Source organism: Nicotiana tabacum, chromosome 10 (assembly GCF_000715075.1).
Source record: "Nicotiana tabacum cultivar K326 chromosome 10, ASM71507v2, whole genome shotgun sequence".
In the NCBI taxonomy this organism is placed as follows: domain Eukaryota; kingdom Viridiplantae; phylum Streptophyta; class Magnoliopsida; order Solanales; family Solanaceae; genus Nicotiana; species Nicotiana tabacum.
This window is the reverse complement of record NC_134089.1, coordinates 166,468,539-166,493,918: the sequence shown is the minus strand read 5'-3', so window position 1 is coordinate 166,493,918 and position 25,380 is coordinate 166,468,539. Positions and strand designations below refer to the sequence as shown.

At 40.2% G+C, this 25,380-nt stretch overlaps 2 protein-coding genes across 4 annotated transcripts; both read right to left on the bottom strand.

The window, feature by feature from the left end:
* Nucleotides 1-230: 230 nt before the first annotated feature.
* Nucleotides 231-15,647, bottom strand: LOC107790737 (uncharacterized). 2 transcript variants are annotated; one of them, XM_016612696.2, is made up of 6 exons: nucleotides 15,490-15,647; nucleotides 15,209-15,370; nucleotides 2,050-2,202; nucleotides 1,780-1,955; nucleotides 1,332-1,431; nucleotides 231-602 (listed from the first exon to the last, which is right to left on the bottom strand). In XM_016612696.2, exons 2-5 carry the CDS (start codon nucleotides 15,341-15,343, stop codon nucleotides 1,341-1,343), a joined length of 555 nt encoding a protein of 184 aa, XP_016468182.1. In that variant the 5' UTR covers nucleotides 15,344-15,370; nucleotides 15,490-15,647; the 3' UTR covers nucleotides 231-602; nucleotides 1,332-1,340. The 2 variants fall into 2 exon arrangements, with proteins under 2 accessions (XP_016468182.1, XP_075079617.1); XM_075223516.1 differs by having other exon boundaries at nucleotides 15,287-15,370.
* LOC142164810 (uncharacterized) lies at nucleotides 2,380-15,201 on the bottom strand. 2 transcript variants are annotated; one of them, XR_012695878.1, is made up of 4 exons: nucleotides 12,551-15,201; nucleotides 12,342-12,470; nucleotides 11,356-12,278; nucleotides 2,380-11,287 (listed from the first exon to the last, which is right to left on the bottom strand). XR_012695878.1 is itself a non-coding variant. In XM_075223515.1 (4 exons), exons 1-4 carry the CDS (start codon nucleotides 12,630-12,632, stop codon nucleotides 11,509-11,511), a joined length of 906 nt encoding a protein of 301 aa, XP_075079616.1. In that variant the 5' UTR covers nucleotides 12,633-15,201; the 3' UTR covers nucleotides 2,380-11,508. The 2 variants fall into 2 exon arrangements, 1 of the variants encoding a protein (XP_075079616.1); XM_075223515.1 differs by having other exon boundaries at nucleotides 2,380-11,547; nucleotides 11,623-12,278.
* Nucleotides 15,648-25,380: the final 9,733 nt, after the last annotated feature.

Sequence of the window (25,380 nt, the reverse complement as noted above, 5' to 3'; positions counted from 1 at the left end):
AAAAGACATGAATGAATTTCAAATTTTGAACACAAAAATTGAAACTGTCTTGTATTGCTCTATCAATTATCTGCTCTTTTTGGCTTCAAATGTGAAGCTCTACACTAGGGTAAGAACTTACCTGCATTTGGTGTTTTTATTTACTAATTTTCTGTAAACACTGCAAAGAGAGTCTAGGAATTTTATAGTAAATTTTTTAATCATTGATTCATGTCAAGAAAATCCTCCACGATCCAAAAAAGCCATCATTTCAATTGAGGTTACTTTGAGCATTTTCCACATTGACTGAAGGCATCGTGTACCAAAACTGAATAATGAAAAACAAAATTTACTGATCCTGCTTTGTACATCAAAAACTGCGTAGAAGTGAAATTAAAGAACGCAGAAAATAATAATCTGCACAACAGGATTTGAGATGAGCTGGTATTTTCAACATGATCATCACTTCTCAAAGATATCAGCTCTTGGAACGCACACACTATGAAGTATGCCGTTGGCTATACAACCCACCATGGTTGACCACATATCCATTTTACGCACTGCTATACAACCCACCATTACGCGCTGCTCACTCCTATTTGTTCTTGTGTATGCTTAGTTTACTGCAATTCAGTGAGATACAGTATTGCGTAAATCAAACTTGAATAGATTGGGACAACAAACTCGAATACTCATCATTTTAAGTGTATAAATTAAGCACCCAATTGCTTTTCACAAGCCCATAGAAACAGTTGATGACTGCTACTGCTTGCAACTATGCTAGGGCAGTTACTAAATAGGCCTAAGAGGTTAAGAAAAGAAGCAACTTGGCTTGTTCCTCCTCCAGTTTCCGTTGGATCTTACTAATTGTAAAAGGGATCAGTTTGAAAAAAAGAAGAAGTAATTAGGTGAGAAATGGGATCACTAATTAAAGCTGAAACAACTTGAAAACCTAAAGGATCACCACTGTCTTAAAGAAACAGCGAGGAGTGGTTTTAGCATTACAAATTCTGAACAGAACATCCTAACAGTTAACCAAAGTCCAAAAGTAATTTCATTTAGCACTACCTCCTCCAAAAAAGCACAAAGCAAAAAAGGAAATCTGAAAAAGATGTTTCTACGAGTAAAAGCACATAAATGCAGCACGCTATCTGTGGAAACGAAATTTTCAATTAGCTAGAAGAAATTTGGGTGATAGAACATGATAATTTAATCAAAGGAAATACTATCAAATATCAACTAAGTAAGGTCTATAACAGAAATGACAAGTATAAACAGGTAACCGGGAAAACAGAAAGAGATTGGGGTGTGCCACTCCAAGATAAAGTAGACAGCATAAACAAGTAAGATACCAAGTATTCTTATTGGCTAAAAATGGCCTCCACTCTATCCAGTGATGCTTCTAATCGTCCAGAATTCATATTGAACAATGGTTCACCGGTTCCTACAGCCCTACAAATGGAAAATTCATTACCAGATAATCAATCACTAGATCATAATCGCACCATCAAGTTTCCGTCACTTTTAATTTAAAAGTACAGTATCGACAGGCAATGGCCGAGCCGAAATTTTCATGGAGGGGAGTCAAAATATAAGGAAATAATCCCACAAAGAAGCCAAGGGGAGTCAATATATAGTATATATACAGAAAAAAGAATTTTTTACGTAGCTACACAGTGTAATTTTCTGACGAAGGGGTGTGATTTGACACCCCTTAAATACCTCCGCCACTGTTGACAGGGGTACAAAGCACAGTGATCTCTTACAATGAAAAAGGCATATCAAGACAAACAAACTTACCCAGTAATTTCAGGAAGAACATAGTCTGCTCTCCACCCGAAACGAAAATCCACACCGGGACATAATCCAAGTGACGTCTTATTCCGGATCCTGGAGACACCATCTCCACCCAAACAAGTCGTGAGCTTCCATTTCCAGCCTGTTGCATGCATCTGAAAATTATGGCCTATTCCTACCTGCAAAAACTCGATGTTAGAATCAATAAATATAGACAGATAACGGTTGCAAGCAGTAATAGATTAGTATGGGGGGAAGAACAAATAGCTAAACCTGAAGATTCAGAAATTTTGTTACTGGGATCTTTTTCGATAGAAGGCGCACTTCATGATGCAAAGGCTCACATATGAACTTCCATCGCCGTTCAGGGGCTAAAGGCTTTAAAACCAGTTTTGCAAGATATTCATTGCTTGGATTGTTATAAAACTGGTCAAGATTGTCTTCAAGTGGTCAGAACTTGTAAAAAAACTGAAAACACTAATACAGACACAACTTTATAATACCTTGAAAACACTACAGTTAACCACAGTGCTGATGCAGAAAATTCACATCTAACATTTACATTTGACAATTGCTATTTCACTTTTAGCATCCATCCTGAGGAAATGACTGGCAATAATTAGCATATTTGTCACTCAGTGACTATATTGTATTCCGTCGTTCCCATCTTAAGACACTATTTCACAACTGAGCACTAATATAGATGGTTGAACCCTTCACCTTCAACAAAGAGGTGAAGTGTTCGAGTCCTCAAGCGGAGCAGTGAGAAAAAACATTGTTGGCCCTCTATCAAATAAAAAGAAACATATGCTTACTATATCCATGAGCGGACCCACATGGTGTCAAGCGGGGTCAGTTGAACCCGCTTCGCTAAAAAATTACACTGCGTATATTAGTAAATTACATTTGAAACAGCAAAAATACGTATAGAAATATAAATTTGAACCCACTTTAACCAAGTGCACTGTCTCTTGAGGTGGTAAAGGGGGTTCAAAATGTATGGAAGGTATTGCGTTCGAATCACACTTGTGGCGCCAGTGTCCAAATAATAGGCCCAGTGTAATCTCACAAGTAGGGTTTGAGGAGGGTAGTACGTACGCAAACCTTATCCCTACCTTCAAGAAGGCAGAGGTTATTTCCCAAAAGACCCTCGGCTTAGTAAAGATAAAAGGAAGGGTAACACCAATCACACCAATTATAAAACCGAAGCAAAAATACAGAGATACAAAACTAAAACTGAGTATTGTAATCAGAACGTCGAAACAAAAGCAACGACAAGTAATCACATAAATCAACAACCCAGTAGAATCCCACTAGTGGGGTCTGGGGAGGGTAGAATGTACGCAGACCTTACCCCTACCCCGAAGGGATAGAGAGGCTGTCTCCGGGAGACCCAAGGCTCAGAGACAATAGATCTGTAATCACAACAGAAACCAGAAAAATAATATCAGCATCGTAAATTATAACAAATAAATGGAAAGGCCAAAATGTGAAAGACAGCAACAACAACAATAAAAGATAAAAAAATAAAAATTGTGAAACACAACAAAAACCGCTAACAGTCTTAGACAAAACACTATCAGACTAGCCGGTGCAATGAGGAGAATCGCTCGACTACCCTCTAACCTACAACCCTAATGCTCGACCTCCACACCTTCCTATCAAAGGTCATGTCCTCGGAAATTTGAAGTTGCGTCATTTCCTGCCCGATCACCTCGCCCCAGTACTTCTTAGGCCGTCCTCTACCTCTACTCGTAACTGCCAGAACCAAACGCTCACACCTCCTAACCGGAGCATCTAGGCTCCTCCTCCGTACCCGAACCACTTAAGCCTCGCTTCACCATCTTGTCATCCACGGGGGTCACGCCCACCCTCTCCCGTATATCCTCATTCCTAATGTTATCCATTCGAGTGTGCCCGCACATCCATCTCAACATCCTCATTTCTGCTACTTACATCTTCTGAATATGTGAAATCTTGACTGGCCAACACTCAGCCCCATACAACATGGCTGGTCTAACCACCACTTTGTACAACTTACCTTTAAGTTTCAGTAGTACATTCTTGTCACACAAGACTCCAGACGCTAACCTCCATTTCATCCACACCACCCCAATACGGTGTATGACATCCCCGTCGATCTCCCCATCTCACTGGATAATAGACCCTAGGTAATTGAAACTCTCTCTTTTAGGGATGACTTGTGAGTCAAGCTTCACTTCCACATCCGTTTCCCCGACACGTCGCTAAACTTACCCTCCAAATATTCCGTCTTGGTCCTACTCAACTTGAAATCTTTAGACTCCAGGGCCTGCCTCCATTCCTACAGTCTCTCGCTAACGCTGCCTCGCGTCTCATCAATCAGAACTATATCATCTGCGAACAACATACACCAAGGCACCTCCCCTTGAATATGGTGTGTCAGTGCATCCATCGACAGGGCAAATAAGAACGGGCTGAGCACAGATCCTTGGTGTAATCTCATAACCACCGGAAAAGGCTCTGAGTCACCTCCCATTGTCCTAACCCGAGTCTTAGATCCATCATACATATCTTTTATCGCCCTAATATAAGCTAATATAAGCTACTGGTACACCTTTCACCTCCAGGCATCTCCAAAGGACGTCCCTAGGGACCTTGTCATACGTCTTCTCTAGGTCAATAAACACCATGTGCAAATCCCTCTTCCTATCTCTGTACTGTTCCACCAACCTCCTAAAGTAATCACATAAATCAAGGAATACGAAAATAAATAATAATGCTAACTCATGTACTAAAGCTATTGTTACATGCTAGGATACCGCTAGGCGACCTATTCTAACCCTTTACCTTTATTCTCAACCTCCACACCTTCCTATTTATAGTCATGTCCTCAGTGAGCTGGTGCAACGCCATATCTTGCCTAATCACCTCTCCCAAATACTTTTTCGGTCTATCTCTACCTCTCCTTAGACCCTCCAGGGCCAACTGCTCACACCTCACTGGTGCATCCGCGTCTCTCCTCTTCACATTTCTGAACCATCTAAGTCTCGCCTCTCGCATCTTGTCCTCCACAAGGGTCACACCCACATTATCCGGAATAACTTCATTTCTAATTCTATCCAGTCTGGTATGCCCGTACATCCATTTCAACATTCACATTTCAGCCACCTTCATCTTTTGGACATGAGAGTTCTTGACTGGCCAACACTCAGCCCCATATAACATAGTCAGTCTGACCACTGCTTTATAAAACTTACCTTTAAGTTTAGGTGGCACATTCTTATCACACAAAACACCTAAAGCGAGCCTCCATTTCATCCATCTCGCCCCAATACGATGTGTAACATCCTCGTCGATCTCTTCATCCAAAATCATGAAAATCAAACATAACATAAAGACATAGCTATAAATTCATTAAACAAATGTTTAAGGAGTAAGGAACCCCACTTTAAGGTGTAAAGAGATATTCACATTTGAAACTATATGCCAAAAGACATTCAAATACAACAAATAAGTGAACTTTCACTCCACCTAAATGCATCCATCTTTATTATTCATTTTCTTGAAAAAAGAAAAGCACATGATAATTAACTCTATCTCTTTTAACAGAAAACTAACAAAAGCATCAGCAAATAAACACTATTGCATACGGTCAAAATCAAGAAGTCCGATTTCGAAGCCTTAAATTGGGTTATGAGTCCAAGTCCGGGTGACTCGAGGTAGAGGTCGGACCCGGTCGGAGGACATGCACCTCGGAGAAGCAGATCGAAGACCTGGCGCATCGAGGGGAGTACATTCTCGGGGGCAATCAAGAAAGAGCGGGAATTTCTCAAGGACACGTGGATCAGGGCATAAATTAAAGGATACGATCTGTACGATATGGTACAGGTCCGTACTAGGTTGTTATACACTTGTACCAATAGAATTCTTTACCTCAATTAGGAATGTACTATATTGGGGTTTTCTCCTCCTATATAAAGGGGACCCCAATCATTTTTATCTCACATTATTCACTGCAACAGAATATTCTACTATGTTTCTCTTGTTTAACGTGGAAACAGCCTCTCTACCTGCATTAGGTAGGGGTAAGGTCTGCGTACAGACTACCCTCCCCAGACCCCGCATAATGGGATCAAACTGGGTTTGTTGTTGTTGTTTCTCTTGTTTAACGTGCTCAACAAGTGTTCTTCAGCTTTATTGCTTTTTACTTTATTGTTCATACTCCATTGTTCTTAGAGGTCCTCATTGTTATAGCAACACTGGTTTGGTTCATCAATTCTTCTTATTTAAACTTAATATTATTTGTATATTCACTAGTATTAGAATAAATCACATATCTTTAAAATCACAAATTACATTTAATTGTTACCCCCATTTTTCGAGGTAAACAGTTTGGCGCCCACCGTGGGGCTAAAGATAATAGTGATTGTTTTAGTGCTAGTTTTCTGATAACGCACGTTATTCTTTAAACTTTTTCTTGTCAAAGATTCTTTGATTTCAGGCTTAAACATGTGTAGCACACAGAATGCGCCTATTCACGAGGACGAAGGTCTTGGAGAAAACAGCGGTATAGGTTCAGTATACCACCCATAAACCCTGAGGGAGTGCCAAACGTGGAGCCAGTTGATATCAGTTCGCACAACGCTTTAAACACGGACGCAGGCACATACCCTGCAAGGAACCCACATAGGGAAACCTGAGCTGGAGGCCAGGAAACACGAGGGATGGAAGAAGGAGGAGTCAGCCTCCTAGTGATATTCGAGATGTTGCAGGCTCAGCAAGTCGCCATCGCTCAGCTTCAGAGTTAGAACAGAACTCCTAACACCGCCGAACCAGTAAATGCCCGGCACGAGCCAACGCTAGAAAGGCCCAACGAAAGCGGCTCGGGGACTAACCCCACAATCATAAAAATGCTCGAAGAACTGACTAAAAGAATCGAGTCGGGAGAAAAGAAGATAGAAGACAACGATAAAAAAGTGGAAACTTATAACTCCCGGGTAGACCAAATACCGGGAGCACCTCTAGTTTTGAAAGGTCTAGATGCTAAGAAATTCATACAAAAACCGTTCCCCCCAAGTGCGGCTCCGATGCCCATTCCCAAGAAATTTCGCATGCCCGATATACCAAAATACAACGGAACAACTAACCCTAACAAACATATTACTTCATACACTAATGACAATGAAATCGAGTCAGTATTATGGAAAAAGTTTGGGGAAACACTATCAAAAGGAGCTATGATATGGTATCACAACTTAGCTCCTAACTCAATAGATTCATTTGCTATGTTGGCGGACGCCTTCGTGAAAGCACATGCTTGGGCTATAAAGGTGGCCACAAGAAAATCGGACGTCTTCAAAATAAAGCAAAAGGATGACGAGATGCTACGGGAGTTCGTGTCCCGATTTCAGATGAAAAGAATGGAATTACCACCGGTCTCCGATGACTGGGTAGTTCAGGCCTTTATGCAAGGATTGAACGAAAGAAGCTCGATTGCATCTCGACAACTGAAGCGGAACTTGATTGAATATCCCACTGTGACATGGTCGGATGTGCACAATCGTTATCAGTCAAAAATTAGGGTCGAGGACGACCAGTTGGGAGCCCCCTCGGGCTCAGTTCATTCTAACAGATTTGCAGCCAAGCCCCCGAGGGACTCAGACCGGGGATCAAGATTCAACAAGGAAAGATATCAACTGTACGTCGAAGATAGAAGGAACATTTCAAGGCGTAATACACCTCGGAATGATCGAAGAATAGATCGAGGCCAAAATGCCCGAGGGCTCATAAGCAAAACCGGGTTCGACAGGCGCTCGGGATCGATGGAGGCACCCAAATTGTCAGAATACAACTTCAGTGTCGATGCCTCGGGTATCGTCTCAGCCATTGGCAAAGTTAAAGATACTAAATGGCCCAAGCCCATACAGATCGACCCTTCTCAGAGGAATCCAAACTTAATATGTAAGTATCATGGTACTCACGGGCATAGGACGGAGGATTACAGGCAGCTTAGGGAGGAGGTAGCCCGGTTGTTCAACGAAGGGCATCTTCGTGAATTTCTCAGTGACCGAGCTAAGAACCATTTCCAAGAGAGAGATGCAAACAGGAAGAATGAACCTGAAGAACCTCAACAGGTCATTCACATGATCATCGGTGGAGTCGACGTCTCGCAGGGACCCATATTCAAACGTGCCAAAGTATCCATCCCGAAAGAGAAATGGACTCGGAGCTATGTGCCAAAGGACGCCCTATTGTCCTGTGACGAGGAAGCAGAGGACGTATCCCAGCCTCACAACGACGCCCTGATAATCTCTATCCTTTTAAATAAAGTTCAATTAAACGTGTTTTAGTGGATCCAGGTAGCTCAGTGAACATAATCAGATCGAGGGTCGTGAAATAACTCGGCCTGCAAAATCGGATTGTACCTGCATCCCGGGTGCTGAATAATTTCAACATGGCAAGTGAAACAACAAAGGGAGAAATTATTTTGCCAGTAAACGTAGCCGGGACCATACAAGACACCAGGTTCCATGTCATCGAAGACGACATGAGGTATAACGCACTCATCGGAAGGCCATGGATACACAACATGAGGACAGTGTCGTCGACCCTCCATCAGATGATGAAGTTCTCGACAAAGAAAGGAGTGAAAATAGGCCGCAGAGAACAGCATGCTGCAAAAGAGATGTTTGCAATCGAGGAAGCGGTGCTGATGCCGGAACCCCTGACCTCGGAGAAGTCGAGCCTCAAAGATAAAACAAGTGGCTAAGTAGCAATCACAGCTCCAAGTCTAGACGGAAGCAAGATAAACAGGTAACCGAAGGCGAAGAAAGGAACTCCTTAAGCTCCTCGAACCTCCGTTGTCCCCGAGAAGCCCGATGCTACCAAGTCAACCGCTCAAAAAAAAGGTATACCTAGGAACGGGATTAACCCCCGAACTTAGGAAAAAACTCATTTAGTTTATTATTGATGATATAGATTGCATTGCCTGGCCCCGTTTAGATATGACAGGGATTCAGCCTTAAATCACCACACATAGACTGAGCAACAGTCCCAGGTTCAAACCAGTAAAACAAAAAGGGAGGCCCCCAGTTAGAAAAAATTCGTATCGACATCTAGTCAACAAAATGTACGAAGAACAGATAGGTAAAATAACAAAAGCCTATATTGATGATATGACTGGTTAGGTCCCTGTGCGCAAAGGACCATTTTTTATTCATTTGCAGGAAATAGTCAACATTTCGGGGCGAAGCGGCACAAAGCTCAAACGTGCCTTCAGAGTTGGCAGTAGTGAATTTCTCGGCCTCATGGTGTCAAATCAAGGCATTAAGAATCATTCCCGACCGGGTCAAGGCTCTCGAAAATACCATGATCACGGATAGCAAGGTGTCGGAGTCATTGATAAATGGATCTTACAAGCTCAGCACGATAGGAGCTTTTAAAGGCTCGCGATCTCGAAGACACCCCTTTTTAGACGAAGGTCATAGGCTTTAAAGCATGCGTTGCACTCTTTTTTCCTTGGCTCGAATTTTGTCCCAAATGGGTTTTACCGGCAAGGTTTTTAACGAGGCAACACCTATATGCTACCTAAGGAACATTCAACAAGTATTCGAGGCTTCTTTTCGATCAACCTCGAATACTGCGGGGCATCACCCTCGGAGGTCACATTTTTAGAAAGATACTTCATGCCTAAGGAGGGCCTCGATAGGAGAACTTTGTAATGGGCCAAACGGTCGAATGAACCGTGTCCATATAGAATAGTCGAGCCCCGACGACAAAACATGTACGCATGTATCAACTGCTTAACAAAGCATTCTAGTTATATCAAAACCACTTTGTATCTCATACGAGCTCTACACTTACAATCCTACGGGAAGCGGCTCAAGGGCCAAAGCACCCCGAAATACCAGGGGATTGTCATTAACGGTCAATACATCCGAGTCATCAAAAATTCGGACTCATAAGACCTCAAAGAGGCACCCCTTCGAAACAAAGGCCAAGGCCAATATCCTCGGGGACTAACTTTTTGAACAAGTTCGGAAAGTTATCGGGAAACAAGTCCAAGTGACGTACCCGAAGGCTACGGCCATATAAAAGACTACGGTCATATAAAGGCTACGGCCAAAATAACGCGGCTCGCAGACGTCTGACTTCCGCTATAAATTAAAGGCCTTCAACTATTAAAAAACCGGTTAAATCAGGCTACCCTCGACAAAAGCAGAATATGAAGGGCTTCGATAAATTCAGACCCCGAAAAATCTAAGGGCTCCGATAAATTAGCCCTCGAATGATCTAAAGGTTTTGATAACACCAGCCTTCGGAAAAACCTTTAGAGGTATTCGATTATGCTTACGCAAACGAAATGACTAATAAGATCCCGATACGTGGAGCCTTCGAGAAACCTAACGGGTACAAAAACACATGCTAAGGCATAAACTAAAATTTCACTAAGTCTTTTAGCCGAAATGAGGAAAAAATTACAAAGCCATTCTAGAGGCCGAAACGACCCAATATAAAGAGGCTAAGGGCCAATTTTAAAAGAGTTTAAGGGCCAGTTTAAAAGAGCCTAAGGGCCGATATATAAGAGCCCAATGGCCAACATCGAAAGGCTTAAGAGCAAAAACTTATAGTTCGAGACTTCGCTCTTACTTCGATCCGAACTCAAGGTTCACAATATCCCGAGTTTACATCGGATTGATTTAAACTTAGCTCGAAAATTATTAAATCTATCGATAAAGATCTAAGGGTTTGGTAACACCCCGAACCCTAAACCAATCCTCGGATTAATTATTCAAACGAAGTCTTCCATAAATAAAGACAATGTTAAATCCAGCACAAACCAAAGACAAGATAAAAGTTCCCCTCGTATTTCCAAAAGATGATTACAGGAAATATTTATACAAGGAGGTCTTACAAGGAAACAAAATAAAGTGACCTAAAACTACTTCGGGGTCACATCCTTAGCAACCACATCTTCAGGAGTCGCATCTTCAAAAGCCTCACCCTCGGGGACTTCATCCCCGTCTCCTTCACTCTCAGAGACACCGGTTGAATCATCCTCATCGAAAAGCAGAACGGTCGCCTTTTCTTCCAAAATCTTCTCTGCTTCAATATCGGCCGAAAGATCGAAACCGCGGGCATGTATCTCCTCGAGGGTCATCCTCCGCGATTGTCGCTTAGCATGGTCAAGGGCACTTGATAACTTAACCTCCGCCGTAGAAGAGATCTCCCTTGCTCGAGCATTAGCTGCTTCGGTATCGACTCGATACGAAGCCATACTTGCCGCAACATCAGATTTAGCCTTGGCCAGCGTAGCAACAGATTGGCTTTAAGCTCCTTGATCTCGAGGCCCCAAGCTTGGCTCTCCTCCTTCACCTCGAAGCTGGCGTTCGAGCGAAGTTAACTGCTCTCTTAGAGTTTCCTTCTCAGAGGCGAGATTGTCCATACCTTGCCTCAACCCCAAGGTCTTGTTTTCTATCATCTTAAGCTCCTCCCGAAGCTGCGCCTCCAAGTCGGCCTTTTGCTGAAACTGCGAAATTAAAAATGTCAGTCGCTAAAACAGGTAGGTACGTAATAGACCTTCGAGAGTTGTGTTACCTTCTCCACATACTCGGCTCGACCTTGGCATGCCCGCGACAACTCAACTCGAAGATCGTGGATCTCCATCTCTTTCTTAGCATAAAGGGCTTTGACGACGTCCCTCTCCTCCAAAGTCTTCTTAAGCTCAGCCTCGCATCGAGCAAGATCAGCTTAGGACTTGGAAAATGCCCTCTTATGGAGCACCACAGCCTTCACGAAAAAGGAGGGAAGATGGGTTCAGAACAGCTAAAACAAAGTCGCAGGCATAAAAAACAGAAAACTCACTTGTTTAAAGAGACTACGAGCCTCATCAAAAACAAAAGAGGCATCGGGGTCGAGACCATCGTCAAGCCCTGCGAGACATTCTCGAAAGATATCATGCCCTTCGTGGCTTGCTTCCACTTCAGAAGACCTCATATTGTGGGCATCTCGGATTTGTCCCTCGGAGAACTCGGGACCAGGAGGCGAATCATCCACATTGATCACACCAAGTGATCCAATCAGAGAATTTTCTCTTATCTGAAGAGGCTCGGGGTCAGGTCGTTCGCCCTCGCCCTCCAAATGATCTCCGAGGCGAGGTGCTTTCTTTCTAGATGATGGTTCGGGGACTTTGTTCGAACTCCCCTCGGAAATTTTTTCGGCTCTGGATTGAGCCACATCAACCGCCACCGGCTCGATGGGCGTCGGAGCATCGACATTTTTTCTTTTTTCATGGGTTACCAGCAGGCAGTCATCATCTTCTTCTTCCTCCTGCTCTCGAAGACGTTGGGCCGTTTCTGGAGATAAGGTCATTGTATCGGCCTTAGGCCTTTGAGCCACGCTCTTCTTTGGCTTCGAGGGATTTTCAGATGACTCCATTCTTCTTTTTCTATCTTTGGATGGCTTCGGAACCTCCACTTCATTAGCCGGGGCCGGCCGCAACTCAACGGCGTCTCCAAGACCTACATGAAACCAAGGTCAGTATTCCGTGGCAGAAGCACAAGAATACAAACAAGCAAGCTCACCATGGTTTTTGGCCTCCCATTGACCCTTGGCCAGATCTCGCCAGCAACGCTCCGAGTAAAAGGAGGCGGAGGCCAGCTTTCGGACCCAGCCCTCGAGGTCCGGGACCCCACCAGGAAACCAAGCAGCAGCTGCACCATCGTAAAGGGGTTAGATCGATGAAAAATATAAAGCCAGGGGAAAGAAAAGTATAAACGTGTTGCGTACTCACATTTCATATTCCACTCCTCGGGGAACGGCATCCAATCGGCAGGAATTAGATCGGAGGTCCTGACTCGGACAAACCGGCTCATACACCCACGACTTTTGTCCTCATCGATACTAGCAAACAGGGATTTTAAGGATCGGAGTTACAATTTTATCAAACCCCCACGATAAAGTCGGGGACTGTACAGTCTGATCAGATGATCGAGGGTAAAGGACATCCCCTCGATTTGGCTCGAAAAAAACCTGATTAAGTAAACAATTCGTCAGAATGAGGGGTAGATCAGGCCGAGCGTCACTCGGTATCGTTAGCAAAAGTCAAGAATAACTGCATCTATCGGACCCTGAGCCGGAATTGCAGGGCCCAACGTAAATGGGTAGGTGTATACGCTCAGCTCAGGTACCCCGCTTTATACGTGGTGATGTCCTCCTCGGAGGAAGGAATCACTATTCCTTTATTGTCCCATTTACAATCTTCCTTTACTTGCTTGAGCTCGGCCTTGGTCACCAGACAAACATATCGAGACATGGGCTCGCATCGGCCTGGTGTCGAAATAGGTTTCTCGATTTTAAAATCGGATGTTATTTCACATGGCGGAGGAATACATTCCTCGATACTAGGGGCAACTACTGGTTTACCCTTGGCCGATTGAGAAGATGATGAAGCTTTTTCCTTTTAGGAAACCGGTTTGGAGGTTTTAGCCATCGCAATACAGAAGATCTAAGAAAGTAAAGAGTGTTGATAGTGAAGAGAAGGGAGAGCTCAAGAAGATTGAAAAAAGGATAATGAGACTTTGAAAACAATACGGGAATAAAGTTTGTAAGGTTGTGGAATTTGTCTATTTATAAAGGTCACTTAAGCGTGCCGAGGAAGCCAAAAGGCCGACCGTCAGCCGCCTCCAATTAATGACTTTGGGAATCGCACAAAAAATAACTTTTCAATCGCTTCAACCGCTGACATTGCGATATTGGCGTCAGGACTAGGACATCAAGGATTAATTCGTCAAAAATCATAAGGGCCGCTCGAGTTCAAGAAAATTCTCACTCGAGGCCTATCTATGAAGCCTAAGGGCTAACTTTATTTCGAGTTCGAGCAAGTACTCACTCGACTGCTAAGCCCAAAGGCTGCCCGAGTTCGAGAAAATTCTCACTCGGGGACTACTTATGAAGCCTAAGGGCTAACTTTATTTCGAGTTTGAGCAAGTACTCACTCAACTACTAAGCCCAAGGGCTACCCGAGTTCGAAAAAATTCTCACTCGGGGACTATCTACGAAGCCTAAAGAGCTAACTTTATTTCAAATTCGAGACCTTGCTCTCACTAAAATCGGACTCAGGAGTCTCGGTATCCCGAGCTTGCATCAAATCAATTTAAGCTTAGCTCAAGGATTAACAAAGAACCTTAAGAGGTATTATATCGGTCGATCAAAAACCTAAGGGTTTATTATGTTTCGGGTCCAGTATTCGGACTAATCATTAGAGTCATACACTCGGATTTTTCACAAACGAAGGCAGAATGGAATTCAACACGAATGGAAGATGAAATAGAGTAATTCCTTATATTGACAAAAGATATTTACAAAGCCCACGAGGGGCCCTTACACAGAAACAAAGAAGCAAAAACAAAAAGCCAAGAACCTAATCTACTTTTGGGGGCATATCCTTGAGAGCGGCATCTTCGAGAACCTCTTCCTCGGGGACTCCATCTCGATCTTTAGAGAAAATTGCGGCCTGGTGAAAAACTTGGCGAGTGTGGGTCTTATCAGCACAACTATTTTGAAACCACTTCTTGAGACATTGTACTGGTATGGGATGCAAAAGTTAGTAGATGATAGTGCCACCTCACTCCATGGAAAGCAAAAGGAATGGAGCGCCACACTAGATTGAAGTTAAGAGAGATGAGCAGCAGTGTAAAGTTCGCATATCTTCCGGTGCGAGAAGAATTCGGTGCCCTTCTCCCGTTGTCTCGAGCCAACAACAACAACAACAACCCAGTATAATCCCATTTAGTAGGGTAAAGCTTTAAAAAAGGAAGTCTTGGCGTAATTGGTAAAATTGTTGCCATGAGACCTTGTGGTCACAAATTTAAACCATAAAAATAGGTGATTATTAGAAGAGATGGAGAAGGGAAATGGCTAAAAGTTGATGAAGAAGGAATGAGTGTAGTCTTTGTTCATCCAAGTAACACCCCTATTTATAGAAAGCCAGTGACGTTTCGGCGGCACCAGTGGCCGACCAATGCTTTTGGGGAAATGGACCGGCGGGATGTTCAATGCTTTTGGGGATATGGACCGGTGGGACGTTTCAATCACTTCAAGTGCCTACGTCACGAGCATGACATCATCGCGAGAGGCTCGGGAAAATCGAGGTTCAAATCGTTTCTTATCATTTCATTCTAAGAAACGCGAGGACTATCTGTATACGGTCAAAATCAAGAAGTCCGATTTCAAAGCCTTAAATTGGACTATGAGTCCAAGTCCGGGTGACTCGAGGTAGAGGTCGGACCTGGTCGGAGGACACGCACCTCGGAGAAGTAGAGCATCGAGGGCAGTACATTCTCGAGGGCAATCAAGAAAGAGCCGGAATTTCTCAAGAACACGTGGATCAGGGCATAAATTAAAGGAATTAGGAATGATTAAAAAAATGGTATGGAAAAGAAATGAGCACCTCCAAGTTAACGCCAACCCGAAAACCCTCAATTTCTTTTCTAAATTTGAGAAAAAGCTCTGAAGGCACCAAATTTACTTTGTAAAGGTCTTCCCATGATGTCGGTTCTTCTCTACTTGGGCCACTCTCCTCCATTTTCACACCCAAAACATCAAATTCAAGCTGCAATATGCCAAAAACATAGTCAAAATCAAAACTTTACAAATTTAAATTCATAATTTTTGTGCAGATTTCAGTGTTAGGAGAAAATGAATATACGAGAAAACCCAGCAACTTCATACCTTTAACTGGATTGGAATTTTGAAGTTGTAATTTTTAAGGGATGAAGATAATTGCTTCAAAGAGAGAAGTGACACTAGCAGCTTCGTGTTTTGGCTCCGGTAACACGATACTGTAAATTTTGCACAAAAGACCAAAATAATAAAAAGGGGACATATTAGCAAAAAGGTGTGATTTTCCTAAAACGCCAAATATATGTACATCCCATTCAACTCAGCCCTATTTTTATTTTGGTACTTTATCTCAACATTATCCAATTTATTCCTTCAACTCTATTTTTTATATTTTACTTTAACACAAAAGTTAAAACCAGTACAAAAAATATACCGCGTGTGTATACACAAATCTGAGGTATAATAAATATCCAATTAAATATTGCCACCTAATTTTTTCATCCATATCAGACGAGTCAATACTAAAATACCCGAACCCGACCGTATTTTTTTCATCCACTGTTACCCCATCTTCATTTTCAAAGTTCCAAAGCTTTCATCTGCCGATTTCATACCTGGCTCATCCAGAAAATTTCAAACTTTTGCAATTTATTGTTCATTTATTAATTCTGTTTTTTTTTTTTGTGGGTTTATTTCATCCAAGCTTGAAGTTTGAAGTGAATTCATGTCTCAAAGAAAATTATTTTCATAATGGAATGAATATTTGTTCTTGTAGATTTCAAATTGAACTGAAAGTATCACGGACACCAAGAAATCTAGGTCGTCGCTTTTATGGGTATAAATTTGACAAAGTATGTGAACCATTTTTAGATTTCATTTTTAGTGTTGTCATTTTTTGTGTAAATAAGAAGCGAACTTAATTTTACCCAAATACGGTCGGGTTCGGGTATTTTAGTATCGACCCTCTTGGCATGGATGAAAAAACTAGGTGACAATATTTAATTGGATATTTATTACACATCAGATTTGTGTATACACATACGCTAGATTTTTTGCACTAATTTTAACTTTTGTGTTAAAGTGAAACATAAGAGTTAATGTTGGAGGGCCAAAATGGAACAAGAGTGAGATAGAGTATCAAAATGAAAAATAAAACCAAGTTGAATGGGCTATATATGTATTTGGCCTTTCCAAAAAGATTACTTTAGAATCGGGGTTGTTACATAAACTAGTACTCGTGCCCACGTGATTGTGGGGGGGGGGGAGGGTAATTTTAAAAAATATTAATTAAATTAAATTGTGATCAAGCTTATTTGAAAAAACTAGATGTTATTGCTTTAATAAATTTCAATTGTCATCTTATTTGTCAATGTAATAGAAGATATATATTGTATTACTCTTAAAATATATATTTTTTATTTTAAATCTTATCCTATTGTTCTCAACAATATTATCTGAAATTTAATGAATAAAATCTCTATCAAATTAATGAGACTTATATAGGCATCTAATTATTAATTAAATAATTAATTATTAATTGCTTATGCCATGTGGCTTTTTCTAGGCTGCCACTTGGCTTAAGGAGAAGGTTTTTTCCTCTCATTTTAATAATATATAGATATAGATATTATCCAATATTTAATATTATTGCATTGTTAATAGAAACTTTTATTAGCATCTCATTTTAATTTTTGTATGCTACTTTCTTTTTATAATATAATAGATGATACATAATTTTTTATTTTTTATTCTATTATTCTCAATAAGTTTTTTTGAATAAATAAAATTTTTAGTTTTAAAAAGGAAAACATTTTATTTTTAAATTGGCGGTTTTTTATTTTATTTTAGTTTATATTTTAAAATAATTTAAAACTCCAACTTGAAACTACTCTTCAATTTGATTGGACAGTTTTTTCAATAATTTTTGTTTTATTATTATAAAATATTTTATTTTATAGATATTTAAATTCAAAAACAATAACCAATAACTAATTATTAACTACTTATGCTATGTGGTTTTTTTCTAGGCTGTCATTTGGCTTAAGCAGAGGATTTTTTCCTTTCCTTTTATAATATATAGAAGCTTTTTTTCGCCAGTATAGATAGATTATACATTGATTATGCACAATTATACATATATTATGCATCTGTCGGGTATTTCTAGTTTAATAGATTAAGCATACGACTATTTGAATTAATTCTTTCAAGGAGAAATTTTGGGGTTAGGAAGCACCGGCATTTGGGTTAATTCTTTCAACAAAAATACTTATCAACATTTTGTATATGTACCCAAAAGGATAAGTGCACGGCTTGTGTTTTTTACCTAAGTTTATTAGTAGTATTTAAATTATGATTAATTATATGTATTATTTTTCAATTATTATTTAATCATATTAGATTTAATATGGTTTGGTGCATATATCACGAATTCATACGCACTTATTTCATTCCTAAAAAACAATAAAATGGAAAAAAAATTATAAGGTTCAAGTAAAAGTTACATAGAATTGAAAAGGATGAATTTTTATAAGGAAGAAAACTTTAAATGAAATTACAAAAGTGGAATATGTGAAATGAAATTATTCAGATATAATATTATTTGTTGCGTAATAAGACTGAAAGACGGCAAATTTAATCTGAAGTTGTTGGAATCTTTTAAAAGGAGTTGTCTTACTTTGAGAAGTCGTCTTTTTACCTTCGTTTACTACATATGAAACTTTATTACCCCTAATCAAGTTTTAGCTTAATTACATGGGCATATATAATTTACCAATTATATACAATTCGTATTAATGAGTATCCCTTTATATTAGGAATTGAATAGGGAATTATTTATTTCTCATCCCTACTCTCTCTCTCTCTCTCCGTCTCTCTCTTTCTATCCTTCTCTGTTCTTTCTCCAATTTTCTTCCTTCGTTTCTCTTCTTTTTATCCTCTTTTTTTTCCAGCAATTTTCTTTCATGTTGCATGTAAGCACGTGATTTTTGCTTCACGGATAATCGCTCCAAAAGAAAATAAAAATAGTGACAAATGACTTCGCTGTACAAATTTTTCGATTTTTCCGTGACATGTGTTGTTAGTCATTTATGGGTCTGTCCATTTTACATCTAATCATTGTCAAACAAAATACAAAAAATATGTGTCATTAAAAGAAATTTAAAAAAATATATATATGTGCATCGTTCGTTCTGGGTTGTGATTTAAATTACTTAAACAAGTTAATTTGGTGTGATAATTATGTTAAAATGCTACATTGTTGTTTGTTTTAATTCCATTTGTTTTATTACCTATTTTTTATTTTTCATTTGTTTAAAAAAAAAAATTTAGAAAACAAAAAGAAAAGAGTTGAAAATCGGTTTGGGCCCAAAAGAAATAAAACAAAATAGGCCCAAACAGGCACTCAAGTCCAGTCCAAATCCGGCCTGCCCAAGCACCAATTCAAACGACGCCGTTTCAGGCAGGTCGATCTGAGCCGTCTAAGCCTCTTGATCCAACGGTCCACATACTCACCCGTGACCCGACCTGTTTAGCCGGTCCAACCCAATCCATCACTTAAACCCAAACGACACCGTTTTAATACCAAACGACTTCGTCTCACCCCTCACCAACAGATCCAAGCCGTTGAGATCATCTGATCCAACGGCTCAGATCTAAACCCCTAGACCATATATAAGCTTTCCCTCACACCTCACGCCCCCTATCCGAGCCCCACCCTTCACTCGTCTCCTTCCCCAAGCCCTGAAACCCCCAAACCCTAACGCCGCCCTAGTTTCCTTTTCACTAGAACCCGGCGGCATGAATGCCGGTGACCACCCCCTTCACACCCTTGAAACATCCAACCACCCTGAATACGAATCCACTAGCCATGTACCTCGAATCACCTCCTATCGTCTCGAATCTGGATTTGAAGATTCGAGACAAAACTCGATCTATACCAAACCTCCCCATCTTCATACCAAACACTCCCCGGACCCTCCTCGTGACCAAACCAAACTTGGTTTGGTTCGAATCTACCCACAACTCCTAAAAAATCAGATCTGAAAATTTGAACCTTAGAACACAAAAGCCTGAGGAGCCCGACCTGCTTCATAGAGGGTTTGAGGTCTAATAGACCTTAACCAAGGTGTTCTCGGTTTGAGAACACCCTGGTTAGAGTTTGTTTGGCCTCAAATGGTCAAATTTAATTCGGACTGGGGTCGGCCTGCTTTGAACATTTTTTAGTAAGTTTTCCTTTTCTGTTTTTGTGTGGATGAGTATGTTAGCATGTTCTGTTGTGTTTGTTCGGTGTTTTCTGATACTTTTCTTAATTTCTTCCGTCTTTGTAAAGACCTTTTATTTGGTCAATTATTTTCTGTGTATGATTTGAATGTATTCTGTGATATACATGTTCGATTAGATTAGTCGTCAAACGAGTTAATTCATATAGGTTCCCAGTGATTGAACAAAGTTGTCTGAAGTCATTCGGGACTCTGTACGTGTTGTTTATATGAACGATTGATTGTTATGTGTTACGATTAATATAGTCGAGTCGATATATGTCGTCAATTAGTTTCAGTCATTAATGGTAACAAATTGATTCATGTTGTTTATTTTTGCTGTGATCGTATTTGAATCCCATTAGGAACTGAATTGTATTGCCTATTGATTTTGTTCAAATTGAATTAAAGAACATCTAGGGGAAGGTTATAATGGCAGTTCAGACTTTGATTTTAAATATGATGCCATGTTTATTTGGTTTAGACCGTGGGCAGCCTGTGTATGGTTAGCTTTAAGGAATTAAAATAATGGGACAGCATGTGCTGTCAGATTATATTCCTGCTGCCCATACTTTGGTTAAATAAACAAGATATTAGGACACTTTAACAACAAAAGGAGAGAGGGGCTGTCAGGGATTTCATGGGAGTTTTGTTATTTAAAATAAGTGAGTGGAAAAACAACAGGGAGGGGGAATTTTGAGTTGTCAAACAGACTGTAAAGTGTTAAGGTTAGGCTATAAAAGAGGCAGACCTTCCATTAGAAAAGGAGTTCATTTTTTGGAGTCTTGAGAGATTCTGTGAGTAAGAAAACTGAAAAAGGAAAAACAGAAATAAATTTCAGAACACTGTGAATGAGTATTGTCTAAAAGAAATTGTGTAAAAGTCCAGTTTGATCAGGTTGTCTTTGTGGTTTTGCTTTTCTGTCGTTTGCCAAGCTTTCTTGTGGTCATTGGATTTCTGTTGCTGTTACATTCAACATTCTGGGCTGTTGTTTCCTACTCTGTTTTTCTGGGATTGTTTATTTGTTGCTCGACTCCTTGCTGAGCTTCATCATCGTTGGCTGGTTGTTGTTGCTGTGTTGTTGCTGTGAATCTGCTGTTGCTGTTGTTTGCTGTGTACTACTCAGATGATCCTTTTCCTTCTTCTTTCGTTCCTCTATACCAGGTACACAACTAATACTGTCCATGTAATTTGAAAGTCGAGCATGAATACAAAAGGGAAGATTTGAAGACATCTATGTCCACATGTAGTTGCTATATAGATGACCATGTAGTGTGTAATGGTTTACAATCTTGTTTGGGTATTGGAGTTGGTCCTTTCATATAGTGAATACAAAAAATGTAGTATGGTTTAATATCATATGTTGGTTAGGTTGACAGACAAAAGGATTGGCAGTATACTAGGCTATGTCTTGGAAATTAGTTGTGTTTTGTAATTAGCATTCTCTTTTAATGCATGTCAAAGAATAAAACTATCCGCCTCAGTTAGTTTTCATTCTCTTTTGATAAACTGCCTCGTTATAATTATCAAGCCACACCCTTATAACAATTAGCACAAGTCCGCGCCCCTCAACCTTATGAAGGTCGAGCCCAGGTCAAAACAGACCAAACAGACCCGCCTCGGATAAACAGTGGCCCAGGTCTGGCCCATTCCGCATGAGCTAGATTTGGGCCCATAATGTTCGATCAGCTGTCCGTATGCATGGTCACGTTTCCTTATTCTGTAAAAGCATTTCGGATCCTGCTATAAATAATCTGCAAGCATGTAAATAATTAAGAGATTTTCTTTTATTTTAGAGACGAACTTAATAGGAAATATAGTCATTATAGGTTTATCCTTTAAAATAAAAATGAGACGAGCCTCGACAAACAAAAATGTAGAAGCTGCGGGGCCCTCTAAATGTATATATTAAATACTTAGATTCCGGGATGGGCCGTTTAGCAAATTTCACAGCCCTTCCCAAAATAATAGCACGATAGTCTCTTTAGGTGCGTGTTTAATAATCTACTTTCTTAAAACTTGGGGTGTGCATTTCATGCGATCCAGATCCAAATCCCAAAACATCAAATAAAATATGTTCCAGATTGTGGGTGCATTTTATGTGACGCAGTCCAAAGACATGTTTTAAGCGATGTTCACGTCCTTTTGAAATAATAACAATAAAGCGGTAAAAAGTTAAAATTGGCACATTGGTTAATAATGGTATTTAAAATCAGATAAATAAGCCGAATATGACAGTTGAGCGACCGTGCTAGAACCACGGAACTCGGGAATGCCTAACACCTTCTCCCGGGTTAACAGAATTCCTTATCCGGATTTCTGGTGCGCCGACTGTAATATGGAGTCATTCTTTTCCTCGATTCGGGATTAAAATTGGTGACTTGGGACACCCTAAATCTCCCAAGTGGCGACTCTGAAATTAATAAACCAATCCCGTTTCGATTATCCTTTAATTGGAAAAACTCCCTCGTACCCTCTCGGGTATGTAAAAAGGAGGTGTGACAGCTCTGGCGACTCTGCTGGGGAGATTTATGCCCAGAACCACTGGTTCAGGGTTAAGAATTCGAGCTTAGAGTAATTGTTATTATTTGGCTTTATTTATTATCTGATTTTTACATGATGTATGCCTAATGTGCTAAATGATGCTTTTACCGCTTTAATATTATTTGAATTGTGAATATATACAACTGTTACGAAACCCCTTCTTTCTGAGTCTTCTGAATTTATGGTGTACACGTGCGCGTGACCCACCTTTCTATTAAAGTCATACCAAATAAGATGGAGTTGGGACAAGTAACTAGGCCGGGCAGACTTTCGTGCTCCCGGTACGTTGCCCCCGCTTCGGCTCAAACTGTCTGTTTGGGTAAGCCAGGTTTAGAACAATCAACCTCAGGTTTTACACTTAGAATAACTCAGCCTCAGTTATCCGCCTCAGTTAGTTTTCATTCTCTTTTGATAAACTGCCTCGTTATAATTATCAAGCCACACTCTTATAACAATTAGCACAAGTCCGCGCCCCTCAACCTTATGAAGGTCGAGCCCAGGTCAAAACAGACCAAACAGACCCGCCTCAGATAAACAGTGGCCCAGGTCTGGCCCATTCCGCATGAGCTGGATTTGGGCCCATAATGTTCGATCAGCTGTCCGTATGCATGGTCACGTTTCCTTATTCTGTAAAAGTATTTCGGATCCTGCTATAAATAATCTGCAAGCATGTAAATAATTAAGAGATTTTCTTTTATTTTAGAGACGAACTTAATAGGAAATATAGTCATTATAGGTTTATCCTTTAAAATAAAAATGAGACGAGCCTCGACAAACAAAAATGTAGAAGCTGCGGGGCCCTCTAAATGTATATATTAAATACTTAGATTCCGGGACGGGCCGTTTAGCAAATTTCACGGCCCTTCCCAAAATAATAACACGATAGTCTCTTTAGGTGCATGTTTAATAATCTACTTTCTTAAAACTTGGGGTGTGCATTTCATGCGACCCAGATCCAAATCCCAAAACATCAAATAAAATATGTTCCAGATTGTGGGTGCATTTCATGTGACGCAGTCCAAAGACATGTTTTAAGCGATGTTCACATCCTTTTGAAATAATAACAATAAAGCGGTAAAAAGTTAAAATTGGTACATTGGTTCATAATGGTATTTAAAATCAGATAAATAAGCCGAATATGACAGTTGAGCGACCGTGCTAGAACCACGGAACTCGGGAATGCCTAACACCTTCTCCCGGGTTAACAGAATTCCTTATCCGGATTTCTGGTGCGCCGACTGTAATATGGAGTCATTCTTTTCCTCGATTCGGGATTAAAATTGGTGACTTGGGACACCCTAAATCTCCCAAGTGGCGACTCTGAAATTAATAAACCAATCCTGTTTCGATTGTCCTTTAATTGGAAAAACTCCCTCGTACCCTCTCAGGTATGTAAAAAGGAGGTGTGACATTGCACAATTGGTGTTCAAATTGAAATTGTCAATCAATAAATTTTGAAGGTGTTTGATTCTCCACCATTGACAACCATTAAAAAGCTTCAAAGCTTTGAATTCGAATTTGGGTTTTCAAAAATTATTGTTTGTTTGGATTGGGTGTTGTTGCAAATAATTGGGAATATTCTTTGGAGTTTATATCTCAATTTTGAGGGTGCTTGATGAAGACTAGACTTGATTTTGGTTGAATTTCAGATTGGAACTCGAAAAAGTAGAAGAAGAATACATGACATGCAATACACTTACGAAATCGTATTAAAGTTGTATGTGAATTGTATTTAAATTGTATTCTATTGTAATTATATTTTTTTTATTTGAATGTTGTATGAAAGTTGAAAAATGGTTATATAATGTATGAATCGTTGTATGAAATTTATATTTAAGTCATAAATGCTATCTTTCTACATAAAGTTGTTGATATGTATCAAAATTGTTTTAACGGAGGAGGTTTTGATTGGAATTTCAAAGAGGAAGAAGAATACACCACTTACAAAATATATACAATGCATATACAAAATACAGGCAAAAGACATATTGTATAAAATTTGTATAAAAATTATATTTAAGTTGTATGATGTCGTAGTTGTATTTATGTATATGGTCGAAGTCGAGCTCGACTACAACTTGAGAGATTTGGCTTAGAACGTGACGACCATGAACTGGAGATTGACCTCGAGTCTCACCGAGCTAGAACCTGAGGTCGGAAGACCTGCCTTCGAGGAACGTTGAGTCCGGTATCGACCTTAGCCTCGAGCGAGCTTGGAAATAACAAATGGAAGACCAAAATATCTGCGACTGGACAAATATTACGGCAGAAATCTCAGTGCTTATCGGCAAGGAACCGACAATTAGCAAATCAAGAGTTTGTTACCTTTTATAGAAATTTACCTAGAGTAGGACTCCTCTACTATATAAAAGGGGGTCTGATAATTCATTGGAGACATTATAACACGCATCCCAAAGCAATATACTATTATTACTAGTTCTTATTATCCCATCATTCTGTTTCGATATCGATTAAGGCATTTTTGACTCAAGGGTGACCAACCTTCAAGGCCAAGATTGTTCAACTTGTGTGGTTTGCATTTACTTTTCTATCAGTAATTTCAATATTGATATGATTTCTCAATTTGTATCAAGTTAGATCATGTATCCTTGAAATCGCGTATAAATTCAATTGTTATCCGATTTCGAGGGTAAACAGTTTGGCGCCCACCGTGGGACAAAGGATAATAGTGGTTATTTGATACAAATTTCCATAACAAACACTATTTTACACTTGTTCTTTGGAGTGTCTCTAATTTCAGGATAAAAATGTCGAACTCTCAATCAACACCCCTACACATTGACGATGATTTCAGCCACCACGACGAAAACGGTAACATAGCACTCCGGAACGATGTGCCCTTGGTCGATCTAGATGGAGTCCTGACTGCAGATCCAATCGACGTCAGCTCACATATGGTTACCGACACAAATTTTCCCACCGATCATGAGGAATCAACTTGCGGGTGATCTTCAAAATGTTATAGGCTCAACAGACGGCGATAGCCCAACTCCATAACTAGAGTCGCCCACCAAGTAGGATTGAGCCTGAGCCATCCCGGGAAGTTGTTCACAGAGTTGAATCGGCCTCAAGGAGATCGAATGAGAAGGATTAAGGGACCAACTCGGTAATCATGAAGATGCTCGAGGAACTAACAAAACGGATTGAGTCGGGAGAGAAGAAGATCGAGGCAAACGAC